General features: G+C 44.9%; 1 protein-coding gene across 1 annotated transcript in view; it reads left to right on the forward strand.

Moving 5' to 3' along the window:
- Positions 1-3,271: 3,271 nt before the first annotated feature.
- The window catches only part of LOC115076289 (zinc finger and BTB domain-containing protein 16-A-like), a 43,083-nt gene continuing 24,988 nt past the window's right edge, over positions 3,272-21,366 (forward strand). The window contains exons 1-2 of the mRNA XM_029577563.1: positions 3,272-4,509; positions 19,890-19,987. Coding sequence (XP_029433423.1) covers positions 3,323-4,509; positions 19,890-19,987 — 1,285 coding nt within the window. The 5' untranslated portion in view covers positions 3,272-3,322. The remainder of the gene's footprint in view (positions 4,510-19,889; positions 19,988-21,366) is intronic.

Consider the following 21,366-nt stretch of genomic DNA (forward strand, 5'->3'; position numbering starts at 1 on the left):
CAACGGCGATAACTCCTCAGCTTCAATCATACCTCCCAAACTCTTTTTCTTATAAAAAGGAATATAATATATATGGGAGATTGCTTTCTCCGGTATCTTTAAATTTTCCATTAGGTATTTTCTCCACATTCCTGATGGTGATACTGTTGGGTCTTTGGGGAAATTTATGAAGCGGAGGTTTTTCCCCATATTGATTTTCCAAGTTTTCCAATTTATAAGCAAGCATCTGATTTTCTGTCATTAAATTTTGTTGTAGATTCATCAGTTTCCCTGTCTCAATTTTGTTACTTTCACAAGAGTTCTTTACTTCCAATACTTCAGTCTCTACTCTATTTATACGAGTATCCAATATTGCAAAAGAGTTTGAGACAGATTTAAATTGAGTAGACAAATTCATGTTTAAGACCTGTATGGATTCCCATAAAGAGTCCAAGGTAATGGAAACAGGTCTTACCATTTTTGCTGGTTGATAAACAACATGGGGAAATATGGACTCTGCCTCTTGCTTCTTTCCACCGTCAACAGACGAAGCTGCCTCCTTTCCTGGGTCAAGATCTGGCGCCACTGAAAGAAACGCCGGGTCAAGCAGCACACCACCATCTTTCGATATTTTCTCGGCCTCCTCTCCTACAGGCCGGTTCAGGGCGTGTGCTTCCGCAGGATTGGAGGAAGGATGCCACTCCTCCTGGGAAAGTGAGATCGATAGTTCAGGGAGCAAACCAGCTTCATCTGCCTGCCGGTTCTGCTCCAGCGAGCACACTCCTGGTTGTTGCCCTTCACGATGAATGTGAGAGTCCATGGGTCCCCGAACCTCTTCCAGTGGCAACTGTGCAGGAAAGCCCCTCTCTCTGGCTCTCTTCTTCCTACCAGAGTGGGGCATTTTGGGGTAAGAAATGGCTGGGCTCTGACGAGCATCTCACTGTCGATTAGTCAGGTCGGCCATCTTGCCCCAACAGTAATGTCCACAATGCTAGGTTCTAACTTAGGAGTTACCACCCAGGAAAGAGATCTTGTGGATAATACATTGAAATCATCAGCTCAATGTGCTGTGGTGATCAAAAAAGCAAACAGAAGGTTAGGAATTATTAGGAAGGGAATGGAAAATAAAACAGAGGATGTCAAAATGCCTCTGTATTTCTCCATGATGAGACCGCATCTTGAATACTATGTGCAATTCTGGTCGCCGCATCTCAAAAAGGAAATAGCTACACTGGAGAAAGTGCAGAGAAGGGCGACCAAAATAATGAGGGGCATGGAACGGCTGCCCTATGAGGAAAGGCTAAAGAAGTTCGGGCTGTTTAGTTTGGAGAAGAGACGACTGAGGGGGGATAAGATAGAGGTCTACAAAATAATGAAAGGACTTGAACAAGTTAATGTAAATCAGTTATTTACTCTCTCAGATAATAGAAGGGCCAGGGGGCACTCCCTGAAGTTAGCAAGTAGCTCATTTAAAACAAATTGAAGAAAATTCTTTTTCACTCAGTGCATAGTTAAGCTCTGGAATTCATTGCCAGAGGATGTGGTTACAGCAGTTAGTGTAACTGGGTTTAAAAAAGGTTTGGATAAGTTCCTAGAGAATAAACCCATAAACTGCTATTAATTAATAAGCAATAGTAGTTTGAGATCTATCTAATGTCTGGGTACTTGCCAGGTACTTGGCATTAATTACTAAGCTTTTTTCCCCATAGACCCTTATTAAATCTGACCCATAGACTGTAAGTCCTTTGAGGACAGGGAAATACCTACAGTTCCTGAATGTAACTTGCCTTAAGCTAAATGATAAAGCAAGAGCTCAATCCAGATCTAGTACTACATGTGGTGAGGATTTTATTTGGATACTTTATTTTATTTAGATATCACTGGTAAACAAAGTTTTTGTTTCCTTCAGGCTTTTTGGTGTTCCAAATAGATTTTTTTTATGCTGATCACAGATATTACTTCGAAATTTGTACATCAAGTAAGGTTTATGAGAAACGGCCAATTTTGTGTTACAATTTTAAAACATAATCTCGCATACATATGTTTTCTTGCTGGACAATAGTATTTATGATTTTTAAAATTCATGTCATATTTATGATGGCCATAAGCAACTGTAACATGTAACAGAGACTAATTTTTTTTTTTAAATACACCAAGCTGCCTGATCATGCCAGAACTTGCTCGGGCAAGCCCCAGCTCGGCTGCAAGATTCTAACTTGTTTCCATGATGACGCAGCCTTATATAAGCAGCAGCAATGAGTAGTCTCCTATGCAACGTCTGTGTGAATGAGTGAATCGTATCACTAAAATTGTTGGGTTTAAAGCTTGTGGATTTAATTTCACATACTTTATGAAATGTTGCGCCAATGTCATAATAGCCGTGACACGTTTTGTTACATCTGTGGTGAGTTTACTCTGAAAGCACAGAAAAGGAGTATGACTGCACTCATTGAGAAGGCATACGAGTTATACTTCGGGTGTAATATTGGTGACCAGGACAGAGCATGGGCTCCTCATATATGTTGCGCATCTTGCACCAGTAGTCTGCGAGCTTGGCTGAAAGGTGTGCCACCATCCATGCCGTTTGCCATCCCAATGATACAGAGGGAACAGAAAGATCATATAACGGACTGTTACTTCTGCATGACGAATGTGTCAGGATATTCATCAAAGAACAGGAAGTTTATTGAGTACCCTAACCTTGCATCGGCAATGAGACCAGTGCTGCATTTTATTTTATTTATTTATTTATGTAACTGTTTTTATATACCGACATTCGATCGAGATATCATATCTGTTCACATGGAACAATAAACTAATAAGGCAGGAGGACTGCTTATTTACATTGAAACTAGGTAACTTACATTATAACACATGACATGACAACAGTGCATGATAGATCTGCATATATATGCATATATGCAGATCTATCTCCTGCATATTCATTGTGGATATCCTGAAAACCTGAATGGCCAGATGTGCCCCGAGGACTGGGTTGAGAAGCACTGCTCTAGAGGACTGTTTCAACCCTAATTCAAGCCTTTTCAGACAGCTTGTAGCACTAGCACATATGCAAATCACATATCAGATAACAGGGTTTGAGTCAAACTCTATGTGTTTTAGTAAGTTGGTCCTATATTTTCTAATAATTTTGCTATAGGCTGAGTTTGTCTATGTAGAACACTACTGTCTCCATTGGCTGAAGTGGAATGAAACAATGCTTATGATCTGCAGATTTTATTTTTTAATTTGCTTTTTATATAATAATAATTATTATTTTTAACAGGGCAGCAACATGTCGTAGCTGAGGTCAAAGGGTTGTTTCAAGAACATCTTAAGGAATATGACCCAGGTGAAGCTGTGGAACCCATACCACTCCAGTCTGCTGCTGCAGAAGGCCAATGAGATGAGGCTTTCACAGATGCTCTGTGATGTGCATATTAAAGTGGGCCATCAGGAGTTCCATGCACATAGCCTGGTCTTGGCATGTGCCAGCCGAAAATTCCAAGCTCTTTTCCAAGGTCACAGCAGCAGGGCCCAAGATCACACTAACCACTACAGCTTAGACTTCCTCACGGGCAAGACCTTCCAGCAAATCTTGGAATACTCCTACACAGAGAGCCTAGAAGCTGGGGTGGAGGACCTCACTAACATCCTGGCAGCTGCTGAGGTCTTGGAGATGGAGATCTTGGCAAATGAATGCCTAAAGAACCTGGAACCTCTTTCTTTCCAAAGCCAGATCAAAGAAAAACTACTGGAGTATACCAGCGTGGATACCACGTTGAAAAAGGAGACAGACTTGAACAGAACAATCAGCAGTTTCATTGGGAAGGGATATGATTGCAACAGGTCACCATGTCTGGATAGCAACAGGAGACCGGTCAATGGTCCTTTCCAAGGTCAGAAAGACCATGACACACCACTAAGAACCGAGTCAGGGGATCTTACCAAAGGGAGTCTGATGGAGTCCAGTCGATCTTTACTAGCCACTGAACATGACAAAACCAAAAAGATAACTCTTAATCTGTTGGAAAGCAACATGCCCCCAATATCACCATTAGAAGAGAAGGTGGAGTCTGAAGACCCCATTACTGCAGACAGTACCAGCTCCACAATGGCAGAGGCTGGAAGCAGTCACAATTTTGGAAACAGCAGCATTATCACCACTGCCACCAACACTACAATATCCCAGAACAGCCAGACCCCACAGAATAGACCAAGACACTGGCCTCCAGCGATGTTCTGGGGCAGGGATGGGATGCTGACACTGAGGTCCAATCAGTCCTTCCAGTCTTCTCTGCCTATGACTGGTTACCAGTTGAGAGCTCTTCCGCCCTCCTTCCCCATGATGAGGCCCCCACATTCAACTCTGTCTGCCTCGGGGGGTTTCCATGGCTATGTAAGTCCTTTCCCCCATAATCTACTCCACAGTGAGCATGGCAGCAGGCAGGAGTTCACTAAATCCAATATGCATGAAGCAGTCCATGGCAACGGAGGAGCCACGATGGAAAGACAGCTGCTGGAACAACCGTAAGCATCCGGGGAAAAGGTTTTACTGTTGGGTCACCATATGGCCATTGATGATCGGGGACAGGCTGATGAGCCAGTGCTGCTTTTAACTCATTGCACTTGCTGACTTATAGTTCCTGCTTTTCTATGAGAATTTGGAACTACAAGTCCACAAACAAAATGGGGGCAAAACCAGGACTTGGCTATCCTTAGTGACCTGGTTTCAACTGGTGATCCTAGAAATAAGTTAATGGTTTACTGTTTGCTGTTAAGAACAATGCAACTGGGATGAAATCTTGTGTGAGGGCACTGAACCTGGCCGCTCCAATCCTTAGAGCCCATCTTACTTCTCAGAGATACCAGCCCCCCCTAGAAAGCCATCTTATCCTCCACTCACAGGTTAGAGCTGATTAAAATAAATCCAGGAAACAGTATTTTTGCTAGAGATGGACACAGAGGGAAAGGGTAGAGAAAGATAGCATGATAGAGAAAGAGGGGGCAAGAGAGATGGAGACGGGCAGAAAGAAGGTTGAGGGTGATGGGGAGAAAGATGGACAAAGGAGAGGAGAGCAGAGGAATGGAGAAATAGAGGGAAGAATAAAAAGAGAGAAAAAAGGAGCTTAACGAATGGGGAGAAAGGCAGCGAGAGAGAGAGAGGAGGCAAAGAGTGGAATAAGGAAAGAGGAAGATGGGGCGAAGGATGGGGATAAAGGAGAGTGCGGGAAGAGAAAGAGAGAGATACAGAGTGAGGCAGAAGGAGGGATGGGGAAGGGAATGCAGAGGGTGTGAGAGGATTGGAGAAAGAACGGGATAGAGAGGAATGGGGAGCGGGGATGAGAGAGACTGAGGTGAGGGGAGGAGAGGAAGGAGATAATCACTACCAACTTAGGGAGGGAGGCAGACAGGGTCCTTGATTTACTGAAGTGACACAAGGAACAGTCTGACTAAATCTCTCCCTTGTGAGTAAGGACTTTCCAGGCAGCAAAGAAAATTTCAACTTCTGAATCACTGCAGGTTATTCAAATTACTGCCCACCTATCAGACCATCAGCAGGCCCTCCTCTCTACAATGGAGAAAGACTACTCATGGGTTTTGTGCACCACCCCCAGTCCTGGTCAGCTCTCTGGCATCGGGGCACAGAGGGAGGGTCCCAGACCCCCTGACCTCCTGGGGTTCCTGCACGGGGCAAATGATGGGGGAGGCGGAGGTGGGGATAAGCAGTCTAAGACCTATAGGGTCCAGCAAAAAGTCACAAAACACACCACATGGACTAAAAACCTGTTGTTAAAAAAATGAAGTCTTTTCTGTTACGGACGACAGGGAAAAAACCAAAGCTCAAAACAATGCAGCAGAGAAACAAAGTTCAAGAAGCACCGAAAAAGAAAATGCTCAGTCTTCTTTCAGAGCACAAAATCCACCAAGATAGTAAGCTCTTCAGGACAGGTACATTTCATCCCTGGCACTTTTTTGGTAGGACAAGTGATGTTCTCGTTCTCTGTTCTGTCTCTCAACTTCCCAAAGCAGGGAGCCCCTTTCTGAGACCGGTTTCGTGCTCGCAATTCTCTCACGCACTGTTTCCGGGCTGGCTTTCCCTTCTAGGATCCTCAGATTCAGAACTTCCAAAACTCTTTGCTTCTTCCGTGCCCCCTGGACTCACAGGGTCACTGGGCGGCAGCCGCCTTCCCTGAGCAGGGATACTTCTCCTTCTCCTGGCCCTCTCCCTGTAGAAGAGGGACAAGACCCGCTTGGCACCAACTCCTGACTTTGCAAAACATAACATTTACAGAGCCAGGGAAAGACGAGATGGAAAAGAAAGAGAATCCGTGTAAAGCAGATAAAGAGGAAACGTGTGTGTGAGCACGAGACTGATCTGCTAGGAGTGGAACAGGTGCTTCCCCGGCTCTCTCTCCCCTCCCACACTGCACATCTTCAAAAGACGAGCCACACGGCTGGGCCTGCAGCAGGTTCCTAGAGCTCACTCACTCGCTAGCTCGCTCGCTCTCTGGCTCTTTATTTATTTATTTGTTGCATTTCAAATGCATTGTGGTAATTGAAGAAACCAGTACAACTTAATGCAGAACAATTCCAAAGAACAACCAACCACAAACAATCTGTCGTACATTCACACGATCAGACCAGCGCTCCTAACCAACCCCCTCCCCTCTCAAGCAATCTTGAACATACAGGAAAGGATCCTCAGAGCCGCCTGAGACTCGGTGACATAGAACAGACATACATGGTATAAATCAGAGAAAGTAAAACCACAAGTCATGAGTAAAAAACGGGAGCAGGAACATAACAACATACATAGCATATACCCCAAACCCCGCCCCACTGTCGCACCCCCTTCCTTACCCTAACTAAAGGCCAGTCTGAAGATCCCCAGGAATCCCCTATACCTCCCCTGCCTTCTAACAATTGCACCCCTTTAATTGCCAGCGAATATAATGGTGCCGCTTTTTTTTTTTTCAGATTTATCCACCTATTTATGTTGAATCTCAGTTAACTTGTTCAACTAATAAACTCTACTCAACCTTTGAGTCACCCTTTGTAAAGGCGGAATTGTGGTCTCCTTCCAAGCACGAGCGATTTCTCCCCTTGCAGGGAAGATTATTTGCTGGGCTAAGAATACAACAGCAGTAACCGGTTCTGTATAAGGAATATTTAAAAGAAAAAAGAGCGGGTCCTTGGGTATTTGCTCTCCCACCATCTCTCTTGTCAACTGTACCACCAAGTCCCAATGTTGCGGCTCCCGGCCGAGGCAGGCCTCGGCTGGCTCCCCCCACCTTCTCCGTTGCCGGCCACCGCAGCAGGCCGACCGCTGCCTTCCACGTGGCTGCAGACGCCATCCTCCTCCGTCCGGCGGGGCTCTGCCTAGGCGCGCGTGCAGGAGACTCCGCCCTTTAAAGGGGCCGCAGCGGGAAACCTCGACCCAGCCCCGGGAGATGACGTCACTCTGGAGGGGTTTTTAAACCCTTTGCAACAGGTCATCTCTTCGGAGTGCTAGTTGCTGTTCCAGCCGCCTCTTGTTCCTGTTCTGATCATGATCCTGGTTCCGTTCCTGCTTCTGCTCCAGTCCTTGAGTTCCTGTATCCTGTCCTGGCGTTCCGGTTCCTGTTTTCCTGCCCCTGCCTTCGTTCTGTCTCCGTCCTCCTCTTTGATCATCAGTTCCTGTGATCTCGTTCTCGGCTTGATCTTCTGGTTTGACCTCGGCTTGTCTTCTCGTCTCTGCTTGTCTGCTGCCCGTCTCAACCCTTGGCCTGGTACTTCGCTCTTGCTAGCCTGCTGCCTGCCCCAGATCTTCGGATTGGACCCCGTTCCGCACCTTCGCTGCCAGCCCAGACCCGGACCTCTGATCCTGTCTTCATCCTCAGCTTCATCGTCTTCATTGAGGCACCCGCACCTAAGTCCTGCCGACCCCAGCACCCAAGGGCTCAACCTGCGGGGAACGAGGGCTGGTATAAGTGAAGGTCCAGTCGGGTTGTCCTCAACAGCTCCACCTACCGGAGACAAGATCCATTGGGGGCAATCCCTCAGTGGTCACTTCATCACTCGTCCCGGCCCAAGGGTCAACAACCACAACACCCAAAACAGAACTATAGAAACATAGAAATGACAGCAGAAGAAGACCAATCGGCCCATCCAGTCTGCCCAGCAAGCCTCACACTTCTTTTTTTTTCTCATACTTATCTGTTTCTCTTAGCTCTTGGTTTTATTTCCCTTCCACCCCCACCATTAATGTAGAGAGCAGTGATGGAGCTGCATCCAAGTGAAATATCTAGCTTGATTAGTTAGGGGTAGTAACCGCCGCAATAAGCAAGCTACACCCATGCTTATTTGTTTACCCAGACTATGTTATTCAGCCCAACTATATTTGGGCTTTCCCAACACATGTGCAAAAAGGGCCCCACCATAGTACACCCTTGCCAGCATGAATCTCCCAGCCTAGGCAAGAATTTAGACATCCTAGCCGATGTAAAATACCGCCTTTAAAGCAATTTTTAGCTGTTTCCCACTATAGTAGCTGAAATTGAACTCCATTTAGTAGTGAGAAAACACAAATCCTATTTCCTTTCCCCAAGTGCCCCTTTCAGATCTTCCTCCCAACCCACAATATGTGAAGGCGGTTGTTTAAGGTCTTTATTTAATAAGTTATAAATCCTGGAGATCCCCTTGGTCACCCCTTGAGCCGTGTCACAAAGCCCCTCAAACAGGGATTTACCCTGATTAAGACTTTCCTGAACCTCTGTCTGAGAAAAGAAGTGAAACACCTGAAGATAAAAACAATCCGAAGGGAGCAAATGAAATGTGTGCATTACCTCTTGGAAAGATTTTAAACGCCTATCATCCCAAACACGTTCCAACCTCCCGCACCTTTGCTTCCCAGCGTTTAGCCAATGCTAAAGAAGAACCAGGAATAAATTCACGATTCAAAAAGATAGGAGACCTGTAAAGATATTTCTGCTCATCCACCAGCCTACTCTTCCACCTCTCCCAGACTTTGAATGTAAGAGCAATGGTGGGAGGGATTATACCTGGCAACAGACGAGCCGAGGCTGGTAACTATCCCAATTTGGCTGGTGACACCTCCTGCAGAAAGGATTGTTCTAAGATAATCCACCACTTCGTTGCCAGTCAATCACTGCTTTAAGTTGTGCAGCCACATAACACCACAGTAAGCAGGGAATGCCCATCCTACCCCTCTGTTTAGGCAGAAACATAACCTTACCACTCACTCTAGCAGGCCTTTTCTTCCAGATGAAATGAAATAACTTACGTCGTCATAGATTAATCTGCTCTTTGAAGTTAGCATGTGGCACATTTTTATTTCATTTACTACCCTGTTCCATGTTCCTTTCCCACTCAGCGACTAAATCTCCTTCTTAAACTATTAAAAAAACATTTTAGTGTGTGCTATTGTAAAATACATTAAAAAAGGGCTTGCTCTACATGAGAAGCTTAATCTAGTGCATTTAACTATCAAAGGAACTGATCTGGGGTGATATCTATAGATGTGGATGAAGCTTTTGATAATTTAGCCTGCATTATATGTTTTCAGTGCAAGTTGGGACTTCCTGAACTTTTTCTGATATGGGTACAGGCTTTAAGAACATAAGAAAATGCCATACTGGGTCAGACCAAGGGTCCATCAAGCCCAGCATCCTGTTTCCAACAGTGGCCAATCCAGGCCACAAGAACCTGGCAAGCACCCAAAAACCAAGTCCATTCCATGTAACCATTGCTAATAGCAGTGGCTATTCTCTAAGTGAACTTAATAGCAGGTAATGGACTTCTCCTCCAAGAACTTATCCAATCCTTTTTTAAACACAGCTATACTAACTGCACTAATCACATCCTCTGGCAACAAATTCCAGAGTTTACTTGTGCGTTGAGTAAAAAAGAACTTTCTCCGATTAGTTTTAAATGTGCCCCATGCTAACTTCATGGAGTGCCCCCTAGTCTTTCTACTATCCGAAAGAGTAAATAACCGATTCACATCTACCCGTTCTAGACCTCTCATGATTTTAAACACCTCTATCATATCCCCCCTCAGTCGTCTCTTCTCCAAGCTGAAAAGTCCTAACCTCTTTAGTCTTTCCTCATAGGGGAGTTGTTCCATTCCACTTATCATTTTGGTTGCCCTTCTCTGTACCTTTTCTATCGCAATTATATCTTTTTTGAGATGTGGCGACCAGAATTGTACACAGTATTCAAGGTGCGGTCTCACCATGGAGCGATACAGAGGCATTATGACATTTTCCGTTTTATTCATCATTCCTTTTCTAATAATTTATATGCTGCTCCACAGGCTTCAGTATTGACTGTGTTGTTGTCACCCTCCTAAGTATCTGTTGTGGCACCAGATAGGGCTGCCCACCCTCTCTTGATTGATCTTGCTATGGAGCCTCTGGCCCAAGCGATAAAGGGAAAAAGCTTTCATCCAGGGATTTCAGTTTGGAGGAAGCGGAACTCAAAATGTCATTATAGGTTGATAATGGACTTCTTTTTTTTGGGCAATACTGTTGAGTCTGCAGTCCCTTTGCTTGGGGCTCTGAGGCAGTGTAAGTGCCGTTTCAGGATACAAGCTTAATCTTTCTAAGTCAGAGATGTTTCAGGTTGGTCTCGGTTTTGTTCTGCCTGAGGCCTAGCAGGCTTTACGGTTGCTCGTGCTACAGCTAATGTGGGGATGAAGAATTTATATAAGATGAATTTTGTTTACATTGTTCAGAAAATTAAAGATTTTCTGGATTGGTTAGGCCTTCCAGTTTCTTGGGTGGGGAGGATTAATCTGTTGAAAATGAATGTTTTGCCAAGATTGTTTACTTGTTCCAGCATTTCACACATGATGATCCAGTTACAACTTATTCAAGTTTGAATAGTGCTTTTACTAGCTTTATCGGTCAAAATAAACCTATTTGAATTAAGTTGGCACCCTGTAGAAACAAAGAACGGGGAGGGATGAGTCTTTCGATCCTATGAGGGTGTGGCGGGCATCTTGTAAGTTTCTGGGGCTGTTCAAAGAAAATATTCCACTACTCTCTGCACTGATAAACAAGTCTGATTTGGCTGTCTGTACATTACTTCCAGCTCTGAGGATTTGGCAGTCAAAAGGACTACAGTTTGTTTGGCAGTTTTTAAAGAGGCAATCTATTAGATCTCAGAAGCAGATCAATGGCACATGGACTTGGACGTACATCTGGATGATAGCAATTGGATCAGGATAGGGAAGTCCATTCACAAAACATCTGTTTCTCTTAGAAGGGTGGAATTAATGGTTAGGTTAGCACATAGAACATACAAAATCCAGGCAGAAATTCTGCAAATACCTGGCTATTTTCTCAGGCCTATGACTTAACATTTTACAGCAAGACCCCCCATTGTTGGACTTTTTGCCTGTTTTGAGATACTTGAATTGTTTTTATTGTAAATCACTTGTTACAGGTGGCATATTTATTTAATCCATTTTATATTCCACCTTTTCCATACATTCAACGCAGATCACAACATTTACATACATAAATTCATACTCAGCCACATACATTATATTAACACCAATAAAATACATCAATAAAAGAAAAGTTAATGAAAATAAAATATTAAACCTAATAAATAATAATAATAAAACACCTAATGCAATAGCTAAATGTGATGCAGGTTTTTCAGAGCTTTCTTTGTTGGTGAGGATGTGGATGGGTGGGGTCGCTTTTTCATATGCAGTGGTCTTTATAGGTAAGTTTCTGGATATTGGGTTGAAGTGGAAGAGGAAATTTCAAAGATTATAAAGTTGCCATTTCATATTTTACTTCTCCTGGCGTTTTTGGCTGCCTGTGATGATACGGATATCCCAGTTAAATGCAAGCTTTTAGTTTCTCAGTGTAATGGAAGTGGACTCTTGCACTGTGGTGTGGTTGGCTCAGCCTCATAAGCAAATCCACTATATCCATGTCAACAGCTGGCAGACACACCCTGGGATGGGACAGAGCTGGGGTTTCACCTGTACCAGCCCCATTCCCCACAGGTTAAGCTCTTGGGTTCCAGGGACTGGCAGGACTTAGGCGATGGTCCCACAGGGCAATGAGGAAGAGAGAGTCTGGGGCCAAGTTGAGATCAGGGCAGGCAGCAGTCATAGAATCTGCTATTAATCAAGTTAACTTAGAGAATAGTCACTGCTATTAATTGCATCAGTAGCTTGGGATCTACTTAGTGTTTGGGTACTTGCCAGGTTCTTATGGCCTGGATTGGCCACTGTTGGAAACAGGATGCTGGGCTTGATGGACCCTTGGTCTGACCCAGTATGGCATGTTCTTATGTTCTTAATCACCAGGTATAGGCCAAAGGTCGGGGCAGGCAATGAATAAAGTGTAGTCCGGGTCCAAAGCAATGGTCAATAGCAGGCAGCAGGCAAAAGAGTAGTCGAGGTCTGAAGCAAGGTAAATACCAAGAATCAGACTAAGATGGACAGGACGGGGAGAAGACAAGACACGGAGGAGCAGGACAAGACAGGACGGACACGGCATGGGAACAGACAGCAAGAGAAGGCCCAGAAGAATAGCAATGCGCACTACAAGGCAGGAAGATTTGTTGTTGAGTTAAAGGTGCAGAGGCTTGACCAGCGTAGATGCAGACATCATTGAAAGGCACCGAGGACCATGTCCTGCCATGGGGCCTATAAAGTACTTAGTGTGCACAGTACACACTACACACAGAGACCAGGGTGATGGAGGCGTTCCTGCAATATCACGTCTCCAGGCGGCGTTGGGGCAGATTGGTGCTGTCCTAGTCATGAAGAAGGCCCTTCCAGGGTTGGCGGTGGCTGGGGGCGAGTGAGGCCAGTCATGGGCCTATCCTGCAGCCGGTCAAACATTACACTCAGCTTTTGCTTCCTGCCTGTTTCACTGTTGCCCTGAATTGGAAATCTGTCCTTATTATTAATCATTGTAAGAATCAAACTAAGGAAGCTGGCCTTACTGAGAAACATTTTTATTGTTTGAAAGGGGAGGGCTTGAAGTTTGAGCGTCTGTGGAATCTGTTTCTGTCTTTTTATAGCATAAGATGACAATTCATTGTATTATGGGACTTCCCATTTGAAAACTGGATGTATATCCTTGGATGTGTTTATACATAATTCTAATTTTATTGTGATGCTGTTTTGTTCACACTTGCAGCAAATAATATAAACTTCAATAAAAAAAAAAATAAAAAAAAAAAAGTTAAAAAAAATCCCAAAAGAAAGGAGATGGTGAGGGGAGAACCTGAGCAAGGATAGATGGAGGGTTGGGAACCTGAAAGAGGAGAGATGGGTGCCGAAACATGGCAAGGGAAATTGGGAGGGGTGACAACGGGTAAGAAAGGAGACAGTGGAGAACGAGAATCAGAGATGAGAAGGGTGAGAGCCAGATGGCAGGAAGGGTAATGGATAGAGGGAAATAACGTAAGAAGTGCCGGGCTGGGTCGGAGCAATGGTCCACTGAGCCCAGCATCTTCACTCCGGCCGGGGACAGTCCAGGTCACTTGGAAGGATCTAGCAGATCCCAAATGGAAAATTCCACGCCCAGATTTAAAAGCTGGGGCTCCCCATATCTTCCTGGCTAATAAGTGTTAATGGAGCTGTTCTTCAGAAATTCATGCAAATCTTTTTTAAACCCATCTAGACCATTAATCTTGACCACAGAGTCGTTCCCTTGTTCCACACCACTCTTGGTTTTATAAACCTCTCTCATATCCTCTGTCAGTGTTGAAGTCATCTCTTTTCCTAACCTGCGCGGTCTCTCATCATAAGGGCGCTGTTCCATCACTTTTATCATTGTCGTTGCCCTTCTCTGAGCCTTTTCTAGTTCTGCTATATCTTCTATACAACTCAAGGTACAGTTGCAGCAAAATTTGTCAGGGGGATAAGAACTGGCATACAGGGTCAGCCCGAGGGTCCATCAAGCCCAGCCAATCCAGGTCAGAAGTACCTGGCAGGATTTCAAACAGCAGCTACATCCCATGCCAAGGGATAAGCAGTGGCGTTCCCCAAGTTAACAACAGTTTACGGTCTTTTCCTGGAAGAACTTATCCAAACCTTTTTTAAACCCAGCTGTGCTAGCTGCCTTTACCACATCCTCCAGCAATTAATTCCATATATATACACAGCGTAGCTGTACTGAGCTATGTGTTTGTGTGTGTGTGCACTTGTGTGCCTGTGTGGGAGTGCTCCCGCACGTTTGCTGTTCTTGTGTCTTCCCCTGTGTCTGGGAACGTGAGTGGTTGAGAAGGTCTGACTGGAGACTCTGAAAAGCCGAAATCTCCCTCACTAAAGCAATCCTGGGCCTTACTGTCTGGCATTCACCCTGAGCCCCTGACTCAAGGAGCCAGGCGGTCTCTTTCTGCAATCCTCCAGAGGCAGAAACAGCTGCTTGAGAGATTTTGTGTTTCATGCGGTCGCCGCTTCCTCCCTCTGCGGGCCAGGCCTTCGTCAGCGGAAGCAGTACAGTGCAGAGAGAGAGAGAGAGAGAGAGCAGCACGTTCTGCCTCACATCTGCTTCTCAGGTGTGGCAAGCAGCAAAGAAAAAACCAACAAATGTCCCGTACTGTATCTGCCCGGGGATTAACTCCGCCATAAGACACCAGAGGCAGGCTGAGCTGGGTCCATTGAGAAGGGCAGAAACTGCAATGAGCAGTGAACCAGGATTAGCTCAGCTCGGGGCGGTGCTGCCACCCTAACCTGTCTGGAGTCTGCCTCCTCTTTGTGGGGCACCGGGTTCCACCAGAACCAGTTCCAGGGGTAAAGAGCGCGTTCCGTGTGCAAAGCGCTATCCAAAACGTTGACCCCACTCAGCATGGCAAGAACTCGGTGCGTTTTCCTACGCCCCCTGCGTTTCCAGAGAGAGAGAGGAGGCGTTCCTTGGGGGGGGATGCACACAGACTGCAGTTTCAGATCTTTGTACAGTTGCAGGGGGCCGGACATGCTTTGTGTGTGGACTTTGCATCTATGGGGGCAGTATGGAAATTGCCACCCCCCTTTTATCCACCAGCCAGCAGTGGAAGGGACCTGCTTACCCTTTTTATGTTCAGTCCTTCCGAAACTCCCCCTTCTTCTCCGTGACAGCTCTGGTTGCCAGGGCAACAAAATATGTCAACATATCTCATCATGTGCGGTTTTTTTTTAAATTTAATTTATATTCCGCCTTTTGGGCGTGGTCGGCACTTCCAAGCAGATGACTTTCAGGTGCTGTAGGTATTTACCTGTCCTCACACAGCTCACATCCTAAGGGCCTCGTGAAATAAGCTTTTCCCCCCCATTGGCACAGAATGGAAGAAAAACCTTACTAAATGACGCCCCGTTTGCACCCCATATCCCAGGGCTGGAACAAAGGCAACCTCGACCCCCACCTGCCCCTGCCCCGTCACACCTTCTCCATGCAGACTTAAAAATTGTGCATTTATAACAACAGATTTTACATAATAAAGGATAAAATAAGATAAAAATATCACAACATGAATATTACATTTATGTGCACTGCTGCAGTGCCAACCAGAAAACCCCCACCAGAAAGTAAAAAAAGACCCTTGGAATTGGTTATTAGGCCTATTGTAATGCATGTTGGGTGTAGGCTTGGCCCTCAGTAACCTTCCATACCAAAACAGCACTAACTCCCAGCAATCAAACAGTAACAATAATGAAAAGGCAACCCTGCAAATATTATACCAAGCTCTAAAATACCAAAACAGCACATGGCCCAATATGTCTCTTCAGCACTGTGCTGCCAATGCTGCAGCGTGCTCCTGTGCCTGAGGATGGTGGCAATGTCCTCTCTTCCATCCCACCCTATAGCCCTTCCTTATCTGGGTCACGGGGGCAGGAAGGAGATGATACCATTATACCACCCCTAGACTGGTGGCACTCTAGGCAGCCACACACTTTACCTAGTGCTTCAATTGGCCCTGCTGATACCCGTCTTAACTCAAAGCCTATTTGATGTTTGTCTGTGTGTCTTTTCAGTCTGTCTTGGCTAGATTATAAGCTCCAAGGAGCAGGGACTGGTTTGTACCATGTACAAATTCTTATTCTTATTAAGCAGGGTGATATTGGTTGAGGGACAGTAGAAGGGTGTGGATGATAGTGTTAGGGCTCACCCCGCCAGGAGGGCGGAGTTAGCAATCTGATAGCGCTCACCCCGCCAGGAGGGCGGAGTTAGCAATCTGATAGCGCTCACCCCGCCAGGAGGGCGGAGTTAGCAATCTGATAGGCTTGGATCCTGTAAGAGGAGAGGTTAGCAATCTGTTAGTGCTCTGCTCCCCCAGAAGGGAGGAGTTGGCAAAATATTATGCTTTGTTCCTGTAGAAAGAGGAGCCAGCAACCTGTATGATCCTCACGGGGAGTAGGCTATCTGATATGGTCTGATGTGGGTTGGCTCCCACAGAGTGGCAGATGATGATACCACTCTATTAGTGTAAGGAGTAACACTTAGTAGAAATAGTGAATCCCTGGGCCGATGACAGATGACAGCGTCCTCAAGTGGAGATCCTGAGAGGGACCACCAGCTAGGCTAGAGTATTGAGACAAACACAGATAGTTCTTTATTAGATTGGAAGTAGAACCACCAGAGGTGGCAGTAGTGAGCTGATGTGCCCGGCAGGGCTGAAGTCCCTCAGATACTGGAATCACGATCTCTGAGCTGTAAGAAGAGACTATAGGTAGTGAGTAGACAGGGTATGCTGGACATATAACCAGTGGTAGATGGTACACTCACACTTGTAGATATCTGTAATGTCTTCTTAAGCAACAGAGAGTCTTCAGTATTCAGGAACAGGAGCCACAGGTGAATACTGGTTCCTATAGGCAGTCTGAAATAGAACTCACAATAACTGTGTATGGGATGGCTTCTGGAATAGAAGAGAGGAATGGAGAGATTTAGAACATAGGCCCTCATGGAGCGAGTGCTGGTTCCTATCTGCATTCTGCAATGGTAACTCACGATCTCCATACCTGCGATAACGTCTTAGACTGAAGGGAGTCTTAGAGATTAGGAACTAGGGCCCTCGTGGAGCGAGTACCGGTTCCTGTCTGTAATAGGACTCACTGTGTTCACGTCTGCGATCGCTTCCAGGCAATAAGAGTCTTCTGAGTATTCGGGAACGTAGGCCCTCGGGCGAGTACCGGATCCCGTCCAACAATCTGAAATCAAGAAGAGAGAGAGCGGGGCCCCCGAGGAGCGGGTACCCCTAGGTGCGTCTGTAGATGCAGAGCAGTGGAGAAAGGATTCCCCGAGAGTTGTGAGGAAGGGGTTCCTACCCTTGACCTTGCTAACTGGAATTGAATTAGCAATCATAGACCTTTTATCTTGGAAGCGGATGACGTCACTACGGGGGGACGCCCCCGAGGTTCGCGCCCTTGCTGGTACAAAGTCTGAAGCGCGCGCCCTTACGTCATCAGGAACATGGCGGATCCGTAGCGTCATGCCAGCCCTGGGATTCCAGGAAGAAAATGGCGAAGAGAAGCTGTGGCCACATCTGTCCGTCAGAGCTGAAGGGAGTCGCCACAAGGTAGAGAGGGTGGAGCGAGGGCGAGAATAGGCACGAACGCAACAGATAGATTCAGCTTATGGCACATCCAGAACTTGTTCTGCTCAGTCACTGAAAGCAAACCCAGTCCTCGGGGAAAACCCAGCCAGTTGGGATCTCAGGACACCCACAATAAATATGCATGAGAGATTTACATACAATGGAGGTAGTGCATGCTAAGCTATCTCATGTATATTCAATGTGGATGTCCTGAAAACCAGATTGGCTAGGTGTGTCCTGGGTTGAGAGCCCTTCTCTAGAACTTCCAAAATATTTATTTATTTTTATTTATTTAAGGTTTTTATATACCGGCATTCATGATAAAATCACATCATGCTGGTTTACATTAAAACAGTGGTGCATAGAAAGAAAAAACAAACTGGAACTGTAGTGCGGAAGAATGAACCCAATAGGTTCATTGGGTTCATTCCTGGACCTGAGCTATCAGTGAAAGCAAATAATCCTGAAAATCCCATAAGACTGATGTGGCCTTGACCATGTGACTTGAATGAAGTTTGTAGGATTACACTTCTGTTACAGCCACTGATGTCGCTAGCAGGAAACATTTATGAGATATAGACACAGGAGAGACTAACCATAACTTTTATTATAACCCTGGTATTTAACAAAGCACTAAATTAGAACCTATGGTACGCCAGCTCCACACAAACCTGTTCCCATGCCTGGCTATCTAAATGAACAGGAGAGTTCTCCCTCACACAAGTCCTTTGTTCGCCACTGGCCAGAAGCAAAGGAAGCAGGGTGCCAGTGTCCAGTCAGCAGTTGGTTGCTATTGGTGCCGTTGCACTCTCTGAGGTTGCTGTACTGTGTGTTTTTCACACACATTATTATTATAGGTCCTTGTTTCCCAGGCCAGAGTTTTCCTCTTATCGTTCCAGTTAGCAGTAGAAATTCTTTGATCCGTGCTTAGCTAAGCTGTCTGAGTAGCTGGCTCTCCCCTTCGAGAAACAGAGATGTCTTTGCAGATATATGTTGGAGATCATGTCTCCTGTTTTTGGGATAGTCTTGTATCTCATTAACATGTTGGAGAAAATATCTTTTTCCAGGTGGTGATTAAATTTCTATATTCCATGCCAAATACCCTTGAAGCTGCTGGGCATAGTGTCTTTCTTTTGTGGGAAAGTATGACTGTGTTCCTCACGTCATCCAGAAGTTTTTCTGTATACTGATAATCCTTAACCTGCCTTAACTAAGCCTCACTGACTAGGCCTCATGCTAATGCTCATGTCTGCCTCAGCTCTATGCTAACCCTAACAGTTCAACTGCTCTTGTTAAAAATTACAGAGACAATGCTGGTCTTTGTGCTGTGGTTTGAGGTGTGAATTGTGTGGTTAGGTAAGCTGGACAGCACATTTCTCACTGCTACCTAGCCTTGATCTTTTCAGATATGCAGTAGCCCAAAGCAACAACATAGCTGTTGGTCCTTTAAAGTACCTCAGAATTCTCGCCTTTCAGCTAAACACACATACACATGAATATGGTTTCAAGAAATGTTAAGTACTGCATTCAGCAAGTTTCTGACAGGAAACCAAACATGCATGAGATCCAGAACTCAGGTAAGAGATGAGTTCACCGTTCTGAGAACGCATCCTTTCCACCCGACCCCTGCCTGGATCAGTCCTATTGGTCTTCGTGGTGCAGATTTATAGTCCTGCCTACACTCCCCCAGCTCCCAGTGAAAATGCCCGCTTTGAATGGAGGCAGCCGTAAAGGGGCCTCTTTTCTCAGAACCGAGCCTCTCATCTGGGTCTCTGTCAACTGAAATACAAAGTTTGCACAGATCGACAGGAGGCTTCACAGCATGCAACAGGCCAAGACACAAACAACTTAACTTTCTGTCAGCACAAAGGCTCTTATTGCCATTTTCTCAACTATTGCTCTCACTTATCGTTTAAACTAAGCATAGTAAAACTGATGAAGTTATCTGGGGTTCAGTAATCAACTTCCCTTCTTCTTTTCAATACAATTGAGAAAGCTGTTGCAGTCAGGCAGATAAGAGCTCAGTGTGAGTACCTCAATGGTTGTGCAATATTTCGTGTTCCATCATTTTTCATAGAGAAAGAAGAATTTGTTTCAATTCCAATAGCATAATCCTGGAATTAAGGAGGGTGGCACCACTGAAGTCTCTGGAGGTGAAGGAGGTGGGGAAGGAATGGGTAACAGAATAGTGCTGCTGTCCTCTCTGAAGATGTCTGAGATAACGAAAGAATATGTAAGAGAATGAGGTCTTTGTGGTTTGCAAAGGTGACTGCTAATGAAGTGACTGCCTTATAATGAAGAGTAGGGAATACTTGGCGATTACTGAATGGGCTAAATTCTTGTCTTCTGAACAGGAAAGTGCAGGACACTACAAGAGGCTTCCTATGTCACGTCTGTGGGAGGTGCTTCTTGGATACCTTACAAATCCGGATACATCTCCTCTCTCATGCATGTAAGTACCAGATCAACTCTACCCCAGGTCATTTGCCTTGCAAATAAAAAATAGTGAAAATCAGCCAAATGAATGTTGTATCCCAGCTACCCATGCTGCATCAATTACAGTGATTGCTCTCTTTCTCTCTGTCTTATACACACACAGGCTCACTCTCTCTCTCATACTCACAGGCTCACTCTCTCTCATACAAATGAAGGCTCTCACGCACATATGCAAGTTTGCTCCCTCTCTTACTCTCACACACATAGGCTTGATCTTGCTCTTACACGCAGGCTCTCTCATATTCACAAGCAGGCTCTCACACACACACATGCAAGCTCACTCTCTCTCTCTCTCTCTCTCTCATATATCAGTGATGTTTTGGGCAGGCTCAAGGTTAACATGGGTGGGCAATAGGCATACACATCTAGTTGTACTCTTAACAATTATTAATGCCTTAGAGTGCACCCGACAATGGATTTCTAAATAGTTTGCAACAGTCATTATGCATATGAATGAAACTTTAAAAGATTTTAACACTTATTTCAAGAACTTACCAAAATAAAAATTCCTTATTGGCGTATATTAATTTATTTTATGTTTATTTCACTTTAGAAAATACACAAGAAGAATATCACAAAAAGAGCAAACAAACACCAGATCTAATCAATCATGTAACAAAACAAATATCCATGTTTTCTTTCATGAATCTTTTTTCCATTAAGGGAGAAATTATAACTACAATAAAATATCAATAATCATAACAATCATAAGAACAGGTGCAGAGCAGAATTAAGACAGTTCACATTACAACCCAACATGCAAAAAAATATGTGTTCAAATTCTGATGTCACATCAGCAAAACAAACTCCCTCCACTGCCAAACTCTTTGTAAAGTTAACATAAACCCCTGCAAAAAAAGAAAACAACCCAAACAAACAAAAAACTAGAATCTTGCCATATCGTACAAGCACCGCAATAACTTTCAGGACTCAAACAACCGCCACCTTATCTATGAAAAGGTAGCAATACAAATATTACACCAGGCCCTGGAACACTAATACACCACCTATTGGCCAAACCGAACATCCTGGACTGCTACAAATTTCTACAGAGAAACTACCCCTCAGTCAGTCAAACAAAGGCAGAACACAGACCAACCCTTATCCAATACACAAATAAAGGTCTACAAATTAGAAACAGAGACATGCAGACAAAACCCAATTAGAAATCCTAAAAAAAAACCCAACAGACTCTGAACAGTGGAACTCTAAAGAAAGAGGTAAATACAAAAAAAAGAGAGGTCCATATTCAGTCGCTGTCAGGAAGTATATTCAGTAGTGCAGCTGCGGCACTACTGAATATAGCTGGCTATCTTAGAATTAGCCAGATAACTA

Source organism: Rhinatrema bivittatum, chromosome 14, assembly GCF_901001135.1.
Source record: "Rhinatrema bivittatum chromosome 14, aRhiBiv1.1, whole genome shotgun sequence".
NCBI lineage: Eukaryota > Metazoa > Chordata > Amphibia > Gymnophiona > Rhinatrematidae > Rhinatrema > Rhinatrema bivittatum.